The 22577-nt window shown below is 38.8% G+C and overlaps 2 protein-coding genes across 6 annotated transcripts; one reads left to right on the top strand and one right to left on the bottom strand.

Annotated features, from left to right (window-relative positions):
* The first annotated feature begins 514 nt into the window (after positions 1-514).
* Positions 515-1988, top strand: lim2.2 (lens intrinsic membrane protein 2.2). Its single transcript, XM_014967372.2, has 4 exons — positions 515-694; positions 889-1029; positions 1292-1426; positions 1819-1988. The coding sequence occupies exons 1-4, from the start codon at positions 517-519 to the stop codon at positions 1887-1889; spliced, it is 525 nt and encodes a 174-aa protein (XP_014822858.1). The 5' UTR covers positions 515-516; the 3' UTR covers positions 1890-1988.
* Positions 1989-3309: 1321 nt separating this feature from the next.
* On the bottom strand, positions 3310-17945 carry LOC106903497 (GRAM domain-containing protein 2B). 5 transcript variants are annotated; one of them, XM_088005034.1, is made up of 13 exons: positions 17726-17945; positions 9424-9591; positions 8381-8444; positions 8216-8288; positions 8024-8127; positions 7836-7934; positions 7557-7628; positions 7131-7199; positions 6939-7026; positions 6647-6730; positions 6437-6536; positions 5917-6024; positions 3310-5417 (listed from the first exon to the last, which is right to left on the bottom strand). In XM_088005034.1, exons 1-13 carry the CDS (start codon positions 17815-17817, stop codon positions 5399-5401), a joined length of 1140 nt encoding a protein of 379 aa, XP_087861160.1. In that variant the 5' UTR covers positions 17818-17945; the 3' UTR covers positions 3310-5398. The 5 variants fall into 5 exon arrangements, with proteins under 5 accessions (XP_087861160.1, XP_014822856.1, XP_014822855.1 ...); XM_014967370.2 differs by having other exon boundaries at positions 6647-6727; positions 9424-9594; XM_014967369.2 differs by having other exon boundaries at positions 9424-9594.
* Between the last annotated feature and the right edge of the window lie 4632 nt (positions 17946-22577).

The raw sequence follows: 22577 nt of genomic DNA on the forward strand, positions 1-22577 counted from the left end.
TTAAAGAGATGCATTGGGGGAGTGTATAAAAATAACTTGTTTTCGGGTTTTGTTGCAGTGCTGACAGTTCAGTTGCTGTGTACTAGAAAATTATTTTGTGGTGTGCGGAGGGGAATTAGAGAGGAACAATAGCTTGGAACTGCCTGATAGGCAAGCCTATTGTCTGACAGCCATTTGAGTCAAGTGCTTTTTCTGGCTCCAACCAATTTCACCACGCTCTGGAGGATCACTCTGCTGTGTGTGTCATGTGGATTTGCTTTCTCTTTTTTTTTTTGGAAAGTTCTAAGCTTTAATTTAGCTCATAAAAAATTTGATCTTTCTAACATCACTGCAATGCATGTAAGTGTCTATATGCATGCCTAATAGAGCAAGCTTAATCAATATAAACGACAGACTTGAAGAGATGCCCTTAATAAAAACATTTGTTTTTTTTACTAGTAAAAAGCTAATAAAACTTCATAAATAATCTCCCATCTTCCCTCTCCTCTCCTCTCTGCTGGACATTTAGGCTTCACAATGCTGTACACCTTAGCAGGAGGAGGCACCCTGTGCGGTGTGGCCGCCCTGGTGCTCCTCATCGTTTCTACGGCAACAGATTTCTGGATGCACTATCGCTACTCGGGCAGCTCAGCCAATCAGGGACTTTGGAGGTTCTGCATTAACCACAAATGCCACGCCCACACCATAACCGTAGGTATGTGCTTCAAAAGATGTTTGCAAATCAGCTTCCCGGAGGTTGCATTTACACACTTCAAGTTGTTATTGCTCATTCTTTTTACAGAAGCTAAAATTAATGGAGACAACTTAGTTGAGAGACTGAAAAAGTGTAATTATTTGCATTTTTTGTGCCCTTTTCTCGAAGGCTGATTGTTGTCTTTGCATTTCCAGCCTTCTGGGACGCCACCCGGGCCTTCATGCTTCTGGCCGTGCTGAGTTGTTTTGCTGGTACTGTGCTCGGCCTTAGCGCCTTCACTAATGGCACCAAGAACAGGAGGGTCCGGACCGGAGGCATCGCTCTGGTCCTGTCAGGTACCATAAGGACTTTTACAGCTGGAAAACAATTGCTTTCTACTGCTTGATTGTTGTTTCGATAGGTTAGAACAAAAAGTCTGACGTAGACAGAGGACTTTGCTCTTTCAGCCAATCACAAAGTGAAAAGGCAAATATTTTTAAGAGGCTTGAAAGAGCTACTCTCCTAGCTGATCACTGATAAGCGAAACAAAGAGGCATCTCTGAAACTCCAACAAACGCTATAGTTTACATTTTCTCTCTCTTTTCTTCTCTGTTGAAGGTTTTCTTGCTCTTCTGGCTTTAGCTGTTTACACAGGAGTGACCGTCACCTTCTTTGGCAAACGCTTCCTGGACTGGCGCTTTTCCTGGTCCTACATTATTGGCTGGGTGGCTGTGATTTTGGCTTTCGCAGCAGGTTTTAACTTCCTATAGTTTTTGACTCGAGAAGAGTATATGTGTTCTCAAATCTCTATGCATTTACTAATTTCAAGTTCGAACTTCATAGTGCAGAGATGCTTTAGAGCATTTATAGCAGGAGAAAACAGTTTCCATTTTTAATAAATCAAAAATGGCTCACCATCTAGTAGGTTTTCTCGGAAATAAGATATGCATTTTAAAAGTAAAACCATTGAACATCATTTACATGACGTGTTCATGCATTAACAGTGACTAACCAAAATTCTTTGGAAACGCTTCCTGCAATCCTAAAATACACAAAGTTGTATAGGACTTTTGCATGCCAAACTTTAATGATATACTTTATGATAAATGTGATTACTAATAGAGGATGCCTCTCATTCGTTCTAGGTGTGTTTCAGCTCTGTGCGTACCGCCAGACCTCTGAAGAGCCTGCCCCGTCCAATAACCCGGACAGCTGAACAGGATAAACGCACAGATGGTCCTTCAGACTGTTGGACCGAACATCATTGCGGAATTTGCTTCTGAAATATGAAATAAAATAAATATATCATAGAATAGTGCATTCTCTGCAGCTAGATGTAGTTGAGCCACAAACTGTTGACCAAACATGCCAGAAGTCAGACAGCTATAAATGCAGTATTAGTCTGACATTTTTTCCTGTGTTCCACAAGAATGTGGTTTTGAAACTAAATTGTTGAAAATCAGATGCAACATTCCAACATTCTTACAAGGATAATTTAGGCTTTAACATTTTTTGGTTTCAGTAAATACTAGAATTTACAATGCAAACCCTTTTCACATGTCATCACTGTAAAAGCACACAGTTCATCGTATTTAATTAGGCTTTTACCCGACAGAAGATACCTAGCTAATACCTAGAAACATATGTGAAAAGTTTGATGTGATATATCCGTCTTTCCAACACCTTTTGTTGGAAAAAAGAAAAATGCTTAAGAAGCCCTGTAGTTTGCCAGGTTGTGCATCATGTGTGGAAATGCTTTTCTACCCGAGGACAAGGAATCTGGTCCATGTTGATGGATAGACTGATGAATTTAAATACAGGACAAAGCTGGGGAAAGAAGTGGGACAACGGTCCAGCAAGAGGGTTACAAGGGATCGTGTTAGGTCAGTGGTGTCCAAAGCATGGGAATTATTGTGTGTGCCCAAAATGGCACAACTTTGAGGCACTGCTACAGGAAGGTGATGCAAATAAACTCTTTAAAAAGAAAAAAAAGGGCATTTTAGAAAACATGCTGGCAAACTAGAAGCTTCCTATAGTATAGTAGACCGTAAAATTTTTTGTACAATTAGTAAGCCCGGTTTAATGCTTTCACTTTATCATACGATTAAAAAGTACATTAATTTACCAAACAGTAGGTAAAAACAAAAAATGAAAAATAACTCATTTTGTGGCAGAGTGGTGTGACAGTTTTGGTTCTTGTGGCAAAAGGTTCGGAGACTGATGTATATAAAATCATGTTTAAATGTTACAGTGGCCCAGTTACCGTCCGTCGAATCTGTGAGGAGACTTAAAAAAAAAAATGTCTGCTTAAAACACACACAGAGATGATGCTATTTTGCAATATTTTCAGTCTCTCTACATGTTCAAAGCAGGTAGAAACAGCACAAAAGCCTTGCACCTATATTTGGAACAAAAGCTTGTTCTACCAAATATCAACTAAAATGTGTACCATGCTTTTTTTTTTTTTAAGTGTCTAATTGACAAAATGGGATAAAGTAATGAGTATATTTAAAATATCAAGTACTATGGTTGAATGAGATGTTTACTTTTCGTTTCACAAATGTACCTGTATCCCCTTAACGTTCAGGGACAGTGTTCACACACTTTCAAAAAATTAAAACGCAAATACACCAAACTTTACTTTCAAATATTCGTTTTATTTTCAACAGTACAAAGCAATCTCACAGAGACTACTTTAAATTACACATAATGCAAATAAATATATATAGAGAGCCAAACTAGAATTAAGGACATTAACATTTGGTACAAAATTATTTACAACACTCTGAATAGTGCAAAAATCACAAAAACCGCCCCAGAGTCTTGAAATGGATCATTTGAGGACAGTGGTTGTGCATGCTTCCCCCTGGTGGGGGAATACAATAACTGACAGTAATGCATATGGCATGGCAACAACAAAAACAAAAAACATCTGTTGAACATTTAGAGGACTCTCCATGAGGATGCAGCACAGGTTGAAGCGCTCACTGCTCCTACAAAAAAAGAGGCTCCAAAAGAACGGCGGTGTTAAAATGTGGTACTGATATGATTCGAGTTAAAAATAAGAAATTTGAGAAAGGAAAGACGAACATTACGAGTTGAACGCCACGATTTCTCAGTTAAAATCAAATGAGATCAATTTATTGTTAAAGGGGTTACTGAAGAGCTAAAGATGTGCAAACCGTGAAAACCCATCATTAGCACTACATAATGAAATGTCAAGCTGTAGCGACTAAAACCACATGGCAGGAAGAGCCCCACCAACCCTGAGTGAAATCAATTTAAAATAATTCTTAGCACCATCAAACACCGCAGAACGCCAGCTTTGCCATTTCAGTCCAACCAAGGTGTCTGGGGTTGCGACAGGCACAATGTATATTTTTTTAAAGTGCGCTTGCTTATTTGAGGAGTTCCTCTCACTTCTTACTTTTCTATTATTGGACTGCTTCTCCCTCCCACAAACAATTCTTCACTTAAAAACTTCACACAAACATAAGTTACATTTTTTTCCCCCATGCATATTAATTTGTTGCAAATTGAAATTTCTTTTCCGGACCACATTTCTTTTGCATTTGAAAACTCGGACCTTACAGTGTAAAGTGGTTATTACGCGTCCCTCTGGTGACCAGAGCAAGAATGCATATACAGTAATCAGTCAAGTGTCAATAACTGCAGACACATGCATTAGAAATACATTACTGGTTATTTGGTCTTCAAGAAGCACGTCGCTTTAGAACAAAAAGCTAGTTTTGCATGAAGACGCTACAACAACTAAACGCCTGAACCAGAGATTTGAATCCGCTCTCAAAGACCAAAGTCTACGCCTTTTGGACAACTTCTTAGTGTCCCGTTGTGCTGAGTATTTGTGCATTGAAGATGCATTCATCCAGAGCTCTGAGCATTGATCGTTTAACATGTTTAAATCATGCCAAAAAAACGAAGAAAGTATAACTGCAATCATGACGAATTGAGAGAAAGGATAAGATCATCAGGAAATGATTATGCCTCTGTGGGCTGATCTGCGTTAAATATTTTTCTTTAAAAAAAATTAAAAAAAAAAAATCATCATTTCAACCCACAGCCAATGAGAAAGAACAATTTAAAGTACCCAAAACTTGCTCAATGTAGAGACAGACAGGACTGAGTTTACAGCTGATGAAAGATATTGAAAAGTTCTCTGTGCACTCATGCAAAAGATGTGCACTTTGTGCATCTTTGGCTATGCATAGCGCTACGTCTCCAGTGTTGAAGTGCAGCAAAAAGCACTACAGCAGGCTAATGCTGATCAGTATAGCCCTATTCAGATTGCATGCTCAGGGTGAACAGGACAATGGGTGACAGATTCACAGATGTCGAAAAGTTTCTGAAAGCAAAGTGCCATCTGACTTGGCTAGTGTGGCACTTTGCTGAGTTTGAGCCATTGTGGCTTTGGTTTTTAAACAACTGGCACACTGCAACCAGGCAGCGTGAGTATTTATTTGGCTTGGCTCTGTGTGATGAGGCTGCAACACGCCCGTTTATTTACTGCACTTGGAGGAAGAAGAGCTGTTTCAAGTTGGCGACTCTGAAATTGCACAAGGTTGCTGCTCTTCCTCTACATAACAGCGCCGGCCATGTTGGGGAGCAGAGTCTGAGTACGTTAAAGTTGGCCCTTCAGGTTCAGCTGCAGAGAGGCTGAAATCATCTTCCAATCACAAGTCCGCCCGTCCCTCCCGTCGCTGAGGATTATGTGTTTTTGTTATACCTGTCGAGACAAAAAGAAACGGTTAAAGACAGAAAACAAACGACAAACTTCTCAAAGAATCTGCTGAGTTATGAACTATATAGTAGACAGAATTACATTTTTTACTATTGCTATACGATGCATTTCCTACTTCCTCGTTTATAGGGCGTGTTCATTTAGTTGTGAATTTGGCACTTAATTTTGTGGACCAAGGATTTAAAATATCTGAAAACTGATTATAAGATTTTGCATTGTTGAGACAACAGGGTAAAAACCACAAACTTGTGTAAAAGGAAAAAAAGAAACAAAAACGGTAACTCCCCACTAGGTGGCAGTATTACACCCAATATAGAAAAGCACCTAGAAGGAGTGTGATGACTTGTGATAACTTGAGGATTTTTTGTTGTTGTGAATTTCGCATTAGTATCCAAGTGTTTGAGTGGCATTATTGTTTAAACTGGATATCAATTACTTGCTTCTCACACTGAAATAAAGACCGAGATGAAAAGAGACATCCTACCCGCTCTGTAAGGTGAACTCTGGCAGAGCACCGAGGGACGTAAGCTGTTCCTCCAGAGCCACGATACGGAGACCGATGTAACCTGAAGACAGCAGCAGCAGTACCACCCTGCAACACACACACACACACACACACAGATTTAGACTAGTTCTTCAATGCTTAGACCAGGGGTCCCCAAACTACGGCCCGCGGGCCGGATCCGGCCCGCCACGTCATTTGGTCCGGCCCCCTGAACAATGCCGCCTGCTCATACCAGAGAGCATTCAGTGTTTTTTTTCATATATTGTATTTTCCGGTTTATATGTGGATTTTTCTTCAACCACCAGGGGGCTTTTGAGCAAATGTGAAACTTACTTTCCCTCAATGGAATTATTTGAGATAATCAGGTCTATCCGCACAAGACAATGGAAAGTCTCATGCTTTCCTTTGTGGAATGCAACTTCAGCACCAGCAGATAAGAGATTAGCAAACAGGAGAGGGTGGTGGGGGGGACGTACTAAAGAAGAAAGGTGTCACTTACAGAATCAAGTAAATAAAGAGAAGAGTGTTGAGGGTGCTGAACTCTCTCTGAACCAGCAGAGACTTGGCTTTTTCAGTCACATTCCACATCCACGATCCACCTAAAAATACAAGTCAACAGCGTAAATATTACAGCTCACTTTCACTTTCTAATTATGGTTCCTATGCTCATTACTGAATTTGCCTACTCGTTACACTTTGTGTCCATTACCTGACTCAGAGAGCTCCTCTGTGGATGAGCTGTCAGTCTGCTGACTGCTGAAACCTGAACCGTTTCCATGAGGCACTGCTTCTACTGGAAGGACAGATAAGAGGAGGAGGAATTGCTGTTAAAACCACTAGCAGACCTTGAACTTTGCACGTCTAGAATAAAATTAGAACATTGTAAATGTAGCACAGCAAGTGTCGTTTATAATAAACTCTAATTTAGGGAACAAAAGATTGTAACTACTTTAATATGGTCGTAATGTGTCAAACATCAGTCAAACAGTCAAACATCCTACCTCGGTGAGCTCTCTGCAGAGGCTGGTTCTGTAAGGACTGAGTTTCAGAACCATCCAAGCTGTCGTCCAAGCTGGACTGGCTGGAGTTCTGCACACAAAGAACCAGGACATCAGAAACAAGTAGCATTGCACATTAAAGAGCACTTATTTTAAAGTTTCTAACGTCAGACGAACTGATTAGAGTTTTCTTACCACGTGTTTGCTTTTGTCAAAGCTGTTTTCGCCTGAGGAAAAGCGAGGGCTACTGTTGGTGCTGCCGTCCTGTAAAAGAAGATGCAGAGACGACTTGAAAACGATTCCCACAAACCTTGAGCCTCCAACATTTTATGAAAAGAAACACAAAGAGAGCTCAAACAGTAAAGCCGACACCTGCTTTAATTTGTAACGCTGTACTTTTATAAAACCTGGTTCCCGACATTCAGACTTCGTAACAAGAGAAAGTCCAATACATTGCAACACTTTCACCGTAACAGTGAAGCACTTCAAAAGTTTTTCTCAACAACCTGACACAATTTGACTGTAACGCCATCAGTCTTTCTATAGTGACCCTAACTGTGGTTCCACATTTTACTCAGCTGCTGCAATTCTGGGTTTCTTTTGTAGTTTGACCCGACTCACCTCTATCTGAGGGCAGACGGAGCGAAGCAGCTGGTAACACGATTCCCTGTTCCTCAGCGACACAAAGACGTACTAAACAATAAGAAAAACACAAAGGAGGGAGGATTATTAGCCACTGGCTTAATGGTAAAAATCCAATAGTGAAACACACCCTGTTGACTTAACTTGTGAAGCAATATTAATGTTGCTAGACAACATCTCATTTCATTCCAAACATGATAAAACTCAATTTGCTTCATGAATGTTACAATTGCAGAGAGTCAAAGATGTTAGACGGACCTTCTCTCCGTCTGAGGTACGAAGAGACAAGGCGTTGGGTACCAGCAGAGCTGTTTTCTGTTTCTTCACTGTGTGGATGGAGGAAACCGGAATGACAACCTGCAAGAAAAACAATAAAACCCAAGACGTCAGTCAAGTCAAACATTGCTTTTAACACAGCGACATGCCAAGTCGGCAGAGAGGCCTACCTTAGTGTCCTTCAGCAGAACCGAGGAAAAGAAACAGGCGTGGGTGTCGGTGACGTAGAGGCGACCGTGATACGGCACTTCTCTCTGCAGAGCACAGATGTATGCTGGGAGGAAAAGTGGAGAACAGTTTTTCAGTTTCACACATGCATTTGATTTTATTTGATGTTTTCCTGTCATTTTCCCTGTACCTACCATGTATCAAGTCTTCTTCCTCAGGAATGTCTGGAAACAACTTGTGGAATGTTTTGTTGTGCTTTGTGAAACTCTGAAAATGAGAAAAGGTTTGTCTTTGAAATTTTAAGCATAGAATGCATTTTCTTCCCAACAGGAAGATGAAGTACATCAGCATGGGCTTACACTTTGCGTGCCGGTGCCTTCTGTTCTCTCGAAGCCTTTGTTGTCACCATCAAATGTCTCCGATCTGAAGAGAAGGAAAAAAAAATAAATAAATCGGTTTGAGGTATGATGTTAAGATAATAAATGCAAAACATCCTTTTCATCCCAATGAACCGGGGATTAGTTGTCGCTGCGTACAGATGGTCAACTGACTGAAGGAAAGGTTCCTATGCTTTCTCTTTGCATACAAGGTAAATTGAGCAGTTGAGAATGTTCTGGTTGCAAAAATAAATAATTGTGTGGAAACTAACACACAATGTGTGGAGGATTAGTTATCAATCTAATCAAAGGTACTCCTGTTAGGTCAACTCTCTAGCAGCATGCCAGCTGCAGTCTTCCAACTAAAATAGATACTCAGTGATACTTTAGCACAGATGAAAATCAAAGCAGATATATTTTGTAAAAAAAAATAAATAAATAAATATATATATATATATAAAAAAGTTACTTTTTTAAATTTAGTGTGCAAAGATGTAAATAAGTGTTATAAATAGCATTATTTTTACTGCAATAATTACCTAAATTTTACATAAAATTGTTTGGATCATATTTCACATTTTGTTTGTAAATATTGTATTTTTACTCAAGGTCAGTTTAGCATGAGAATCCGAGCCGCGTCTGCTTGAGACGGCTGTGCAGTCACACGTGTTGCACGACTGGACAGCAGCTGAGAGTCAGCTCATGTCTTGTGATTCATGGTGCGAGTAGTGGAAAATATCCACATCTCCTCTTATAATGTGAATGGAAAAGTTATTTATTGGTTGTCAAATTAAGAAGAATTTAACAGCTTTAGAATGTTAAAAATCTGATTTATGCCTCCAAGAGTCAACTTAAAGCACTTTTATATGTAAAATTAAGGTGATTTGTTCATGAATAGACACTTTCATAAAATGGTCATTAAAAGGATTTTTTTAAAAGAGTTTCTCTTTAAAAAAAATTACCTACACGTATTGACTTAAGTGTAGGTAAAAAATGGAGAATCAGGATTTCTCGATGAATCCTACCTGATGGCAATTTGTCTGCTGAGGGTTTTGTGCTGCTGCTGCAGCTCGAGCTGAGCAGTCTCTAAACTCAAGGCTTTCTTCGCCTCGGTCTTCTTGATGGCGCCATTGCTCTGGCTGTTCCTGCTTTTCTTGGCTTTGGCTGGCAGCCCGCCACTCTCCACTGGGTAGCTGCTGGATATGGGAAAAAAAAAAAAAAAAAAAAAGCACAGATTAGTATATCTTTACACCACACATATCTTCATAGAAATAAAAAGAGCACAGAAGTGTCTATGGGAGAGTAACTGAGGACAGGCATGCCACAGCATGATAACTTGCATGTTCACAACCCTGCGACACACAAGTTGGAACACGAGTCTAACATCATTACGCCCTTTTGCAGAGAAGAAAATATTCTCATTTAAACTTTAGCCTTTTTTTTTAATTTAAAATGAAAACCACCACCCAGACATTTAAGCCACAAACATCAACATTTTATTTTTTTTTTTCTTTTTCAACCACCACGTCAGTCTCTTAACCAACTCTGGTCTGATTTTGCTTTACAGTCGTACAACAAGCTCATTAAACCCATCCACCTCATTCTGAGCACAGAGGACACATAACTTCTGTTTGACAGATGACAGAATTATCTTTACAATAAGCTGGAAATGGTCATCCTCTCTCTTAATGAAAAATTTTATAGACACACATTGCGTCAGCACTCAAACGGGCGTACTGGCTGCTTTCCAAGCTGTCAAGTTGGAAAAACTTGAAGTGGAAAAAAAAAAGTGCTATAAAAGCGAGGCTGCTGGATATACAAAAGTCAATAAATTTTTTAAGGCCATGGCCTGTCCTTGACCAGAGGAACACACAAAGTAGAAATACAGCACGACTAGGTGGTCAGCTGAATGACAATGTATTGAATTCATAAACCGCATTTAAGCTACGATGAAAGAAAAACCATGACACCATCAAAATAAAAATATATACAAGGAAGAATTCGTCACAAAGATGAAAACAAAAGAGAAAATTTAATTTCAATACTACAAAATCTGACTTACCTGCTAACTTTCAATCGCTTTGATGAACGAAAACTCATATACCTACTAACAGTAGGCATTTCCTGTTCTTCCAGATGGTTAGAAAAGAAACCTCTCCTACCCACTGCTGTTAACTCCAACAAATGTAAGCTAAACTTATAAGATGAAAAGATAGATTTTAAGCCCTCTGTGTAACAAAGTTACGAAACCAATTATCTCCTACGCCACGTCCTGCCAGACACCCCTACAGCTGTGTTGTGCTAGTTCAAAGGCAGCCACTTTGTGTTGAGGGTGGTGTGACACTCCGTAGCTGGCTGACGTCAAACCCAGACACTCCCCCAAAGCCAAAGGAAGCATGAAAAACACCAGCCAATAAACAGAGCCCAAAGTGCCGTCTCTCCTCCCTCTCTTATATGCAATGAATGCAGAGAAGCCATTGACATACAAGAGGATTAGAGAATCCCACCCACAGGCACATTTCCTACCTCAAGTCATGTCTTGATCTAAGCAGGATGAGAACAATCTCTGTTATCGAGCAAGTGAATTATTCAAACACTTTAAAGCCAAAAGAGATGAATTACCCTCATCTTGTGAGTGAATCCAAATTCAAATGCGTTCCTTCAACTGACTGTAGCTAAGATCTTGTTAAATAAGCCTGATCAAAACTACTAAAAGTTGTGTTTATTTATTTTTAACATTAAAAATGTAACAGTAAAAACATTTTCCACCAGCCTCAATAGCCGCAGTCCTGCTCAACAACTCTTGTGCCTCTGTCACTTAAAAAAAAAAAGAACCGGAAACAAATTCAGTGCTCAACATATTGTAAGACAGTCAGTGAAACTTGTTTCACAGCTCTTAAATGGAAAATATGTGACAAAGGACGAGGAAGGAGGCTCTTGTCATGCAACTTTTGCTAAACTCTACCAAGTGAAACTAGTTGTGGGAAACAATTAAATGAGCTTTAAAGAATATTTCAAATGCTTCTGGCTACATCGCATTTCTAAGCAGCCACTTTGAGCAATCCTCCCCTTTCCCCTACAGTCTCAGTGTGAGTAAGCTGCTGTTAGTCAAGTTCCAACAAAAACGCCACACTAAACAATTAAGTAATCAGTGTTTAACTGTTAGCTAGTTGTATGCGATTGGATATTACCGCCTGAGCCATTTCTGCTAAACAGAGGAGCTTGAAGCACAGAGGCTCATGGACTGTACTCCAATCAGCTGTGTAGTAATTTTCTCTATCAGTCAGAACTAACAGTTGTTTCTTGATGCAAGTAAATAATGTGCCTGATTCCAAGATGCTCTACAATTGTGGGTTAAAGTGTCACAAAGTCATGTTACAGTTTCTAATGGCATTTTTCATCTCTTTAGAGTTCAATGTTAAAACTCCTTGAATGAAAAACTAGTAAAAAAAAAAACAATATAGGTTGAGCTTGTGGCATTAAACATTTCATAATAATGAAGCCACCTTCCTCGAAGAAATAGATTCAAGCAATCAAATTTTACATAAAGGCCGTTTCTAATTTCAGTTTTTCTTAAAGGGATTTTAATTTTGACACATTCACTTCCAGGTAAAAAAAAAAAAAAAAAAAAAAAAAAAAAAAAGTACTTAAGTTCATTCTGCTGGTTTATGAGACCAAAGAGTTGAAATGAGGAGAGGTATTAATTTATACATTTCATAAGAAAGGAAACATAATAATTTTAAAATGTTTAACCTGTTGATCAGAGACGATCAAGGTGAAAATCTGATTCCAATTTCTTGCTGGTTGACTGAAGCGTCACTAAATGTGTGTGTTTATCAACTGTATGAATGTGACAGTAAAGAGCTGGTACACCAAACCATATATTTATGGCGAACATTAAAATCTACAAACGCTGAGTAATGCGAGATTGCTTTTGAAGCTAGCTGTTGCAATGAGAATGCAAAAACCACATCCTGCAACATTCAGCTACTTCACAATGTGTTACATGATTATGTGCTCTACATTTATAAATATAAAGTTTGATTTAAAGATGATCAATCTAAGACGAATAATGAGGTTTTAATAAATGCTGCTTGATGAACACACACACACCAAAAAAAGGTGTGGGGGCAATTCATGTTATCCAATCAGAAAATGTTTGTACATTTTGTAACAAGGAAGAAATTACAGAAGCTATTCATAACTTGGTTGCGTGTCAGCAATCCAAAAAAAAAAAAAAAACACCTATGTGGAAGTCAGAAGCATGAAACAACCCATGCTATACATAAGACTGGTGTCATTTAATTACCACTTTACATTTACAAAGCAGGAGGAGACCCATAAGGGGTGGATCTGCTTCATGCTGGGAAATTACCCTTTGACCTACTTCCCTAAAGTACCAACCCACACCGCCTAGTTTAAAAAACAAAACCCCATTAACAATCCAGACTTGTTTTATTTCCACTTCAAACTAAAAAAAATGTACTCATAAAAAAGGATATCCAGAAAAAAAGTTGAAGATTACAATTAAGATAGAACTGCTTGTATACAAAAAGTACAATTTATCTTGTGTTGAACACAAAATCCTGACATCATGTTGAGTTCTCATATTATCACTAAAAGAACACATTAGTTGGGATCATTTATTTGCATTTGTTCTGGTAACATCTTAGGAAACAAAACATAGCCAACAACAGATAGTTAATATTATTACTCAGAGATTATCTACTGGGTTATGTAAACAAAAGATTACAAAAGTAAAAAACTGAAAAAGAATGAAAAAAAACCCCCCAAAAAAACAAAACAGTCTTCCGTTTCCTTCAATGTCCTCAAATATCAAAAAGCCCTCAAGACATGTCACCTGTCCATTCTGATAGTTTCTAACGTTAGTCAGAGACCAATAATAAGGATTTGACTTACCCATTTAAATCTTGAGGACAATTAGAATCATCCAAAGTGGTTTGTTCACTTGGCAAATCTTTTTTCTCCATACCCAACTTTCCACCCTTTCTTCCACGATCGTAAAAGTCTGCTGCCTCGTTCGGCCTCAAGCAACTCAATGACAGTATCCCAGCACCTTTATACGTGTACGCTCAATATCTATCTAAGGAGAGTAAAGGTCTGGTTTATTGCGACCTTTGAAAGGAAGTGGACACCAAGCATGAAGATAAAGCCAAAGTCAGGAAAAGACGTCAGGACAACACCTTAGTAAAAAGAGAATTATTCTGTTTCAAACCCCAAAAATACACTCTCAGCCATGGTCTTTGTCGAATTAAGCCGTGTTGTCGTGGAAACGCTCAGTGTGAGAGTTGGTGGAAATGTGGGGGTTGCAAGCAACATTGTAGAGTTGTCTTCAGGTTGGAATACTAAGCTACACAATTCAATACCCTGTGCTCATTAGCAACATGATGGGGGGCCCTGGCTACAGCGAGGGCGATATGCACAACAATAGCTAACTTAGTCCCAGTTCTATTAGTGAATAGGGCCATGGAGAACTATTAGAGGCCATAGAGCACAAGCGCCACAGTCTTAAGTTTAACAAAAAAAGGAAAAACTCCAAAGAGTAACACCCATGTCCAGGAAACGCAGTACATTGCATCATCTCAATATATGAAAATTACTTCCTCTTATACGGCTTTTTTTCTGTGAATGTGACATAATCAAAGGTCTGAAGGCACTCGTCACATCAGTACGTTAGTCAGCATATCACTTACTTCACTCACCCTGTCAACATTACTTGCCACATTTCTAGTGCAAACATGTGACAATCATCTACAGGATTAGCACTGTCGAAGTCAGAAATAGATTTGAACACAATAAAAACATTAGAAATGTTCCCGAGGCCTTTAAAAGCATGCAGCCATCTGTTCAACATACAAAGACTGCAAAACCAGTCTAAGGCTGCATGCCATCTATTTAAACAAATGAGAAAAGGATAATGTTTTATCTTTCAACCACCCTATACAAAGGCCTCAATGGATAAAACATCATGCATTTGTGCAATCTGAAAGACAGTCAAAAGTAAACAACTGTTTAACGAGGGAACAGTTGTCCTGCGAGGGTGAATATGTGCGTCAATGTTGGACAAAGGGTCATGCTTAAATTTTCCTGAAGAGCCCAAAAGTGAGCTATGACGAGACACTGCATAACTTCTTCTCTTGGTAAATTTAGACTGCATAGAACAGTTCGTACCAATAAAACATCTGTTTGCAATGTGGGCTCATACTGCTTATTCAAACACTTTTAAAGTATTTGCCAGTTATTAAAAGACAATCCAGCCCTTAAAAGTTTTTACAACACGACTAGATATTCAGGTCGCCGACTAATTTATACAGCAGAGAAAATTCAAGTGACCAGGAGGATTCCCTGAGGTTTGGAGATCTGTTGCTTTAATTCTCTATCCCGAGTTGAGACAGATGATCCCAGAGGCCCTCCCACAGACACCAGCCTCGTCAGCTGGTTTGCCACGCTAGCACCCTGAAGACATTTTTTTTTTCTTTTCCCAAGTAGAGAGCTCTCCCATGACCAATACAGCTGCTGTAACAACACAGGTCTCAGGTTCACCTCTGAGCATAAACAGCAGACTTGACACCCATGAAATGTTTAAAAATAAACAGAAACCACAAAGTGTGACAGCTCCATCTTGTGGGCAGCTGAGGACAATCCTTTATAAAATGATTAATTTCCCTTCATGCAGCAAGAATATGCGTGATCACAGCATGCGTATTATAACTTTGACCTAATTATAAGGCCTCTGTCACTTTTTTTTGTGGGGGGCACAAAAACATAGAAAGGAAAGGATCCAGTTTTCATTGCAACGTTCAGCAGCAGCCTTCCAGCACTCGGCAAGGAAAAAAAAAAAAAAAAAACACTTTGCATGTCTCCCAAGTGTAACAGGGAATGTTTATGTGTGTGTTGCTGAATAAGTGTAGCTGTGTGTTTTAGAGTAGGAAGTCACGTGGACTAGAGCCCGAAAAGAGTCCCTGTACTTCCTCCATGAAAACTGGGTCCAGAAACAGAGAGTGTCTTTCTTTATGGTGACTGTACTGTCAGCAGGCAGCCGTATGAACAGGGAAAATGCACAGTAAGGAGGATTGAAAAAAAACTCACAAGGCTATTGATTGTTTCTAATCTGTGAATCCAGAGGGTTTATTTTCGGTTTCGTAGTCAAAAATAAAAGCTTCAAAATGAGGCGCCATTAAATTAAGTCAAATACTGATTAAAACACGCTAAATTCATTATACTGCATGCAGAATGACAGCAAAACGGTTAATCTGTAAATGCTAGAGGGTGTACATAAAGCAGTGGCAATATCAGCTGAATAAGTATGAAACAGCTCCTTTCTGTTGATTAAATAACTTTACTTTAATGATATAATCATACCTTTTAAAAATAAAAGCCATTAGACTCAGTTACTTCTGTTAGTATTGAAAAAAAAAATAGACAATGTTCTAATGGTTTTACAGGAAGAAAAGATGAACTACTCTCTGGCTCTTTGAAACATAACCACAACAATGAGATACGAGATATTTCAGGAACCCTATGAGGATTAAAAAAAACCTCAAACTGAAACTGATGCCAAGGTACTGAAATGTTTTTCAACAAAACACCCAAATCTCCTTCTTCAAATTTCACCTACTTGACTTCATTCGGACACCCCTCTCCTTTTGCCTTTTCCTGGCTGTGCGACACGAGCGTCGGAGCAGCCAGTCATTAACGGCAGTCAGAAAGACTACCCAGAACTTCAGCCATGAACAGTTCGGTACTCTGCAACTGGTTATTAAGTGATAAACAGTTCTACAGTTGTGGTTTTCATTTTCGACATAGGTTTACCCTCTCTGCCTGGCACATATATGATTAAGACCCAGAGACTCCGCAGCCCACAGCTGCGCCGTGTGTCCTGGGAGCATCTTCCTGGAGCCTGCAAAGCTGCCACACCCAGTCTATTCCAGAATCCTGCAATTGCATGCAATGCAGCTGTGCCCGCTCCCTTTGCCATTACCAGGCCAATTCATAATTTTCTGACAGTGGGCTGTGCAGGTCTGCATACAAAGCATCTTACAAAAGAGCCAGCTAGCCGACATGCAGAATTAAAGCTTCCTTATCCTTTGTATTCACTTCCATCTGTGCATTTTACAAAACAACCCTGCTGCGCGTGTGTGTGAAGAAATGGATAACATGGAATGTTTTATGGCATCCTTGTGCCATAAAAAACCTTTTATGGCACAGGAATGCATGTTTTGTTCAAACGGACCATCACCCACCATGCCACACTACACGCAGCACATTACTGATAACTAGCAGGCCACTTCTGATTGGAAGGGGCTGTCAGACACCTCCAAATGGCTATGTATGGGGCAGAACGTCAGCGGAATAACTCATATGACATTGGGGGGGGGGGGGGGGGCATTTATATAACATAGTGCACCACCTGTGCTTTACTCATGTGGCCTAAAAATAGATTTTCTACAAAAATACAAACTGTCTCATTTGATATGCGACAACTGTTGCTTGAGGGCAGGGAGAAGACACACAATCGCCCTCCTATAGGGAGATGTTTAGAAGGAGGTTGTTTAGTAAATGTGAGGTTGTGTAAATCCACCTTTGCAGGGCTAGACACCTGCTAAACCATAATCAGCAATGATGGGAAAACAAATGATGATAATCTGGCCCACACAAGCAGGCTTCTGATGTCATGGTTTCTGAGCAGCAGGTAAAGGCGAGATTAGTAACCTACAAAATCTTGGCCAGCTTTTGTTTATGCACATTTTCCACCAGCAATGACGCTTATTTAAACTGACCGGATTACACAGGTACTCCTGTGGATAAAAATAACACAACAAGGCCAACCTGGGTCAGCCACTGATGTGTTTGTGAACTATCGTGAAAAAGGGAAGTCGAATGGTGATCAACCATGACAGCTACTTCTAGAATATTATCGTGTATATTTTCAAATAAATACTAGGTGGAGATATGGCAATCTGACAACAGTAACCAAAACTAAAAAACAAATAAATATAATCATCCTTTATTTTACTTTACCCGACAATGACAAAGCAGGTTATCTCAAGTTTATTTAAATACCATCACATCCTCAGCCAGGCAGATGGCTAGCATGCTAGCAGTTTGCCACTTAGTAAGACGTCCTTTTCTACCGTAAAATAGCTTTAATGGGCCTCAATACAAGTGTATATTACATTAGACACCAGAATCAAACTATTAAGACTCACTGTTGTCAGCAAATAACCGTTAAACAACGGCATCCAACATCCGGGTGATGCTCACCCGGCAGATAGCGGATCAGCTAGCAACATTCATTCCGCTTACCTCTCTTTCATGAAGTGCTTTAGTCTGACAATGGCCTTCTCGTCGATCTTCCTAAGGAAGGTTTTCAATCTGTCTCTCTTGTTTTCAAGCATTCTTCCCTCAGCCAGTGGTGGTGGTCCGTCGGTTCGCGAAGAAACGACTCTCCACGCCAAACTCCACCGTTCTTGTTTGGTTTCTGCTTTTTTTTTAACCCCCACCACCTCCTCACTTCATCCACGGCTGATTAGGATAATGACCTTAAATCGGACCAAGTCAGAAGACCAATCAGAAGCGGTGAAGCCAGAGAAAAAAAAGGTCATGTCAGACAAGTCATCCAATCAGAATGAAGAGGCTGGGTTCTCCCAGACCGCCCATTGCCTTATATGGTAATGCTGGGCTGTCCACGTCTAACTGTCTAGAGATGTAGAAAAAACAGAGCAGCCGGGCTTGATATTATTACAGGTGAGGTAACTTCATTCAGTATATTTTAAGAAAAAAAATTATCTCTTCCTCTCCAGGAAGAGATTGTGTTAATCCTGTTTAAAATACAATGTTATCATATCACAATAAACCCTGGCAAAGAATTGTAGTCTCGGGCAGGGCACTGCAATCTGGTACTTACTATTCATTAAGTCTCAATACATGTTAAACTTTAATATCATTTTTCAAATTTTGTCTATGAATATACATAATATAACAACAACTATAATAATAATAATAATAATAATAATAATAATAATAATAATAATAATAATATATTATTATTATTATTATTAATAATATAATATTATTAATAATATAATAATAATATTATATTATTAATATAACACTATAATAATTATTAATATAATAATAATTATTAATATTATTATTATTATTATTATTATTATTATTATTATTGTTGTTGTTGTTGTTATTGTTATTGTTATTGTTATTGTTATTATATTATTATTATTATTATTATTATTATTATTATTATTAGTAGTAGTAGTAGTAGTCCAATTTATTTATTTATTTATTTATTTTTTTCATGTTTTTACTAGTCAATTGATATTTGACATTTAGCTGTCAGTTGAATTAAACTGTAATCATAATGTGAGTGTGCTTGACGTGTGTTCACTGTCCAAATATACTTTGCAGGTGCACTTTGTCAACTGACTTTGCACCTATATTGCAGTTGAAGCTTGCTGACAGTAACTAATAAAAATAACCTTGAGGGAGTTGTCTAAGAGTTTTCAGGAGTTGACCTTGAACCTTAACCTCTGCCTTGAAGGTGTGACAAGCGGATCCAATAAAAGCAAAACTCACAGAGTGTGAGGCTTGAAAATGTAGTAACTTGCAAACGCTATCACACCTTTCATCCTTTGTCACTTCACAAACTTGAACACAGAAGTGATGTGGATGAGTCTGCTTTGGTCAGATAATGCCAATGTTGAAATTTTTTAGGCTTACATGCAATATGCAATGTGTTGCAAAATTTGACAGTTCACAATGCTGGTGAAGTTAGCATTCTCATAGTGAGTCATGGCTGTGGCAGTATTATTTACTACAGGAGGAACAGGGAAGATGGTCACAGTTAATGTGAAGATAGGAGAAACTGAATACAGGCAGTACAACCGGTACTGATACTTTACAAGATCAGAGGCAGGGAAGCTGCATTTGTTTGGTGAAAACCCATACAAAACTGAAGTGGAACGATTTAGATCAAAGCATGTCCATATAATAGAATGGCTAGAATGGCTATCAAGACCTAACTCCAAATAAAAATCTTGAAAACTGATGTTCACCTATGCTTGCCATCCAAACTGGCTAATCTTAAATATTTTGCGAAGAGTGGGTAAGAAATTTCAAGAATTATTCTGAAGGACACTCATCTGTAATTATTGATTTCATGGACCCAGTGGACTGAACAAATTTTCAGAAGTTTCAGATTTTTATTAATTTCTAAAAATTGTTGTTCTCTTTCACAGTTATGCACTACATTTCACTGGTCCATCACAATAAATCCATACACCGAATTTAGGAATTATAACATGAGAAAATGTGAAACATTTTATGTGATCAGAATACAGTTTGGAAAATTATCTTTAAAAATCTGCTAAAATTTTTCTTCATATCCCCATCTAATTTTAAAGTTCCGATGATGTTCTGAACTTTATATTCGTACTGATTAAAACACAACTTTGTGTAGTGCATTTCAGCCCACCGGGACAAGACCTTGAACACATAAAAGATATTTAACAAATAGAGGTTCAACAAAAGTTGAGCAAATATTAGCAATGAAAGCTTCTTTTAGTTTCCTCTCAGACATCTCAGGCACTACCAGGAACAGAAGAGGCAGTGTCTAGCCTCATGACAAAGCATACACACCACCCTCACACAATCTGGCTCACATAGGCAGATGACGGTTTTCCCTGCCGTCCCCACTGCCACGAGACAAGGCACATACAGAAAAGGAAATCACAGTTCTCGAGGAAGTGTGTAATACGGTTGCGTGGATTCAGCGTAGGAGTCTTTTCCGTGCTAAGTCATCAGTGTGATGGATAGATTATCAATTGGGCAAAACAGACAACCTCCCTTGGATCCATGACACAAAATCCCATGTTTTGAGTATTCATATTTTTGAAGATCTTCTGTCAGTCATCAAGAGGGTGTGCTTTACAAAACATCTTGATAAAGATAATCTTTACCTACATTTCCACAGAGGCTAGCACCCTAATGATATCACTGTTGTAGACATGACACATTGATAACTGGAAAAATCCAGGAAAGGTCAAACTAATATTGTACTTTTTAAAGTTTTATTAGATAATTGTATGATGATCACATTTAAAGGAAAGACCATATAGTTTTACTGTTTATTAACAGTTGCCATGCAACAGTTTCCTAACTGTTTCCCCTCACCTTATCAGCTGCGAGGAAACGAGTAGATGAGCTCGTCAGGACGGCCAGCTCTTTGGTTGCACAGCTGTTTCCAGTGTAGGTGGTGGGAGACAGAAGAACTCTGGCTAAAATAACATTACTGATAAACAATGTGGGGTGGGAGACATTGGGAAAGCCAACAGTGGTCTTCAATACAGGCACACCACAGGGCTGTGTGCTTAGTCTGGTTCTTTTTACTCTGTTCACCCACGACTGTATTCCCATCCACTCATCTAAGAGTTCTAAAGTTTGCAGATGATACTACTGAAGTGGGTCTGATAACAAACAATGATGAGATTCTGTAGAGAGAAGAGAGCCAGCACCTGTCCAAGTGGTGTTCACTGAGCAACCTGGTGCTCAACACCAGCAAGACCAAGGAGGTCATATTGGACTACAGGAAGTGCAGGAGGACAGTGCACACACCTGTTCCAATTTAAGGGGAGGTAGTGGAGCCTGTGCACAAGATCAAATTGCTGGGCATCCACATCACCTCGGATCTGATCTGAAGGCCAAACAAAGACTCTTCTTCCTCGGGAAACTGAAAAGGGCTGGACTCCCTGCTCTGTTGCTCAATAACTTCTAGAGCCATGATTGAAAGAATCCCCTCAGTATTAGTGTGCAGAATGGCAACTGCACAGTCCAGGACAAAAAGGACATGGCCAGAGAGGTGAAAACTGACCAGTGGATGGTGAGGAGTCACTTACTGGACCTGGACCTAATTTATACTGGCAGACTGCAAATAAAGGCCATTTGTATTGCCACTGAGCCCACACACACTCAAACCCATTTGCTGCACCCTAAGGACTGATTAAGACTTTATTTATTTATCTATTTATCATTGAGGATATCTGTCCAATTTCGCTATGTTCTAGAAACATAATGACGAATAAAAATCTCATGTCTTATGTGTAATGACGCTGTCTCTGAACTGGAGAGCTCCTTCAGTGACAGAATGTAGCATCCAAAATGCACCACCTTATATCCTTCCTCCCAGAAGATGTTAGACTTTATAATCATCACTGCTCCCAATAATCTCAATACGTGTTTAAATCCTGGATGTTATTTGCACAGTTTTGCTCATCTTAAAAGACATTTCTACTGTTACATGCACATCTCTGGTGTTTGCACAGGTTTTAGTTTTCATATTGTCAATAATATGCTTGCACATTATATATAAAATATCTTAGTCAGTTGCACTTTCCTTGGAAAGGAGTCTTATTGACTACTGCACAGTATGCTTAAGTTATAATCTTGTCAAAGAGTATGTTAAATGTATACTGTGTGAATAACCGTATGTTATTCTTACGTTTGTTGATTTATTGCTTGTTTTTATTTATTTATTATTTTTTACAAAAGCTGCTGTTATACCAGAATTTCCTCACTGCGTTACATAACTGTGAGACATTTCCATTCTGTTCTTTTACTCAACTTTCAGGAGTGAATCTTATTGCAGCACATACTTATCTTAACCAGCTGTGATCTGAAAATGAAGAATACTAATAATTTCTTAAACTAAATACCGGCAGTAAGTTGTCAGACTTCAAAACACCTTCTGCTTTCTGCAGGACTTGCAAAGTCATTGCAGTTATGTCCTGTAAGACTACACTTTTCGCTAATATTTGCAGACTAAGTTGTTAGACCTGACTTTATCTTGTTAATATTTGCAAAAAGACTAAAACAAAACAAAGCAGCCTCTCTAGAGCCAACGAGCAGACCGTTTAAAAAAGAGGAAATGTTTAATGTGTACCTTTTCAAACATAAGATACTTTTACTTTGTATATGGAAGCATTGCTGATTCATTTCTGTTTAAAACAGATAGCACTGAGCAGCTTTTGTTTTCTTTTGCTGCTTACATTTTTAAAATGACAATATATACTTCAAGTTTTTAATAAAATAAGATCTGTGGATATTTTTCACTGACTATAAAAAAAAGGAAACCCTTTGAAAGCAG

Source organism: Poecilia mexicana, unplaced genomic scaffold (genome assembly GCF_051168715.1).
Source record: "Poecilia mexicana isolate PSO_F unplaced genomic scaffold, ASM5116871v1 scaffold_4, whole genome shotgun sequence".
Classification (NCBI taxonomy): Eukaryota; Metazoa; Chordata; class Actinopteri; order Cyprinodontiformes; family Poeciliidae; genus Poecilia; species Poecilia mexicana.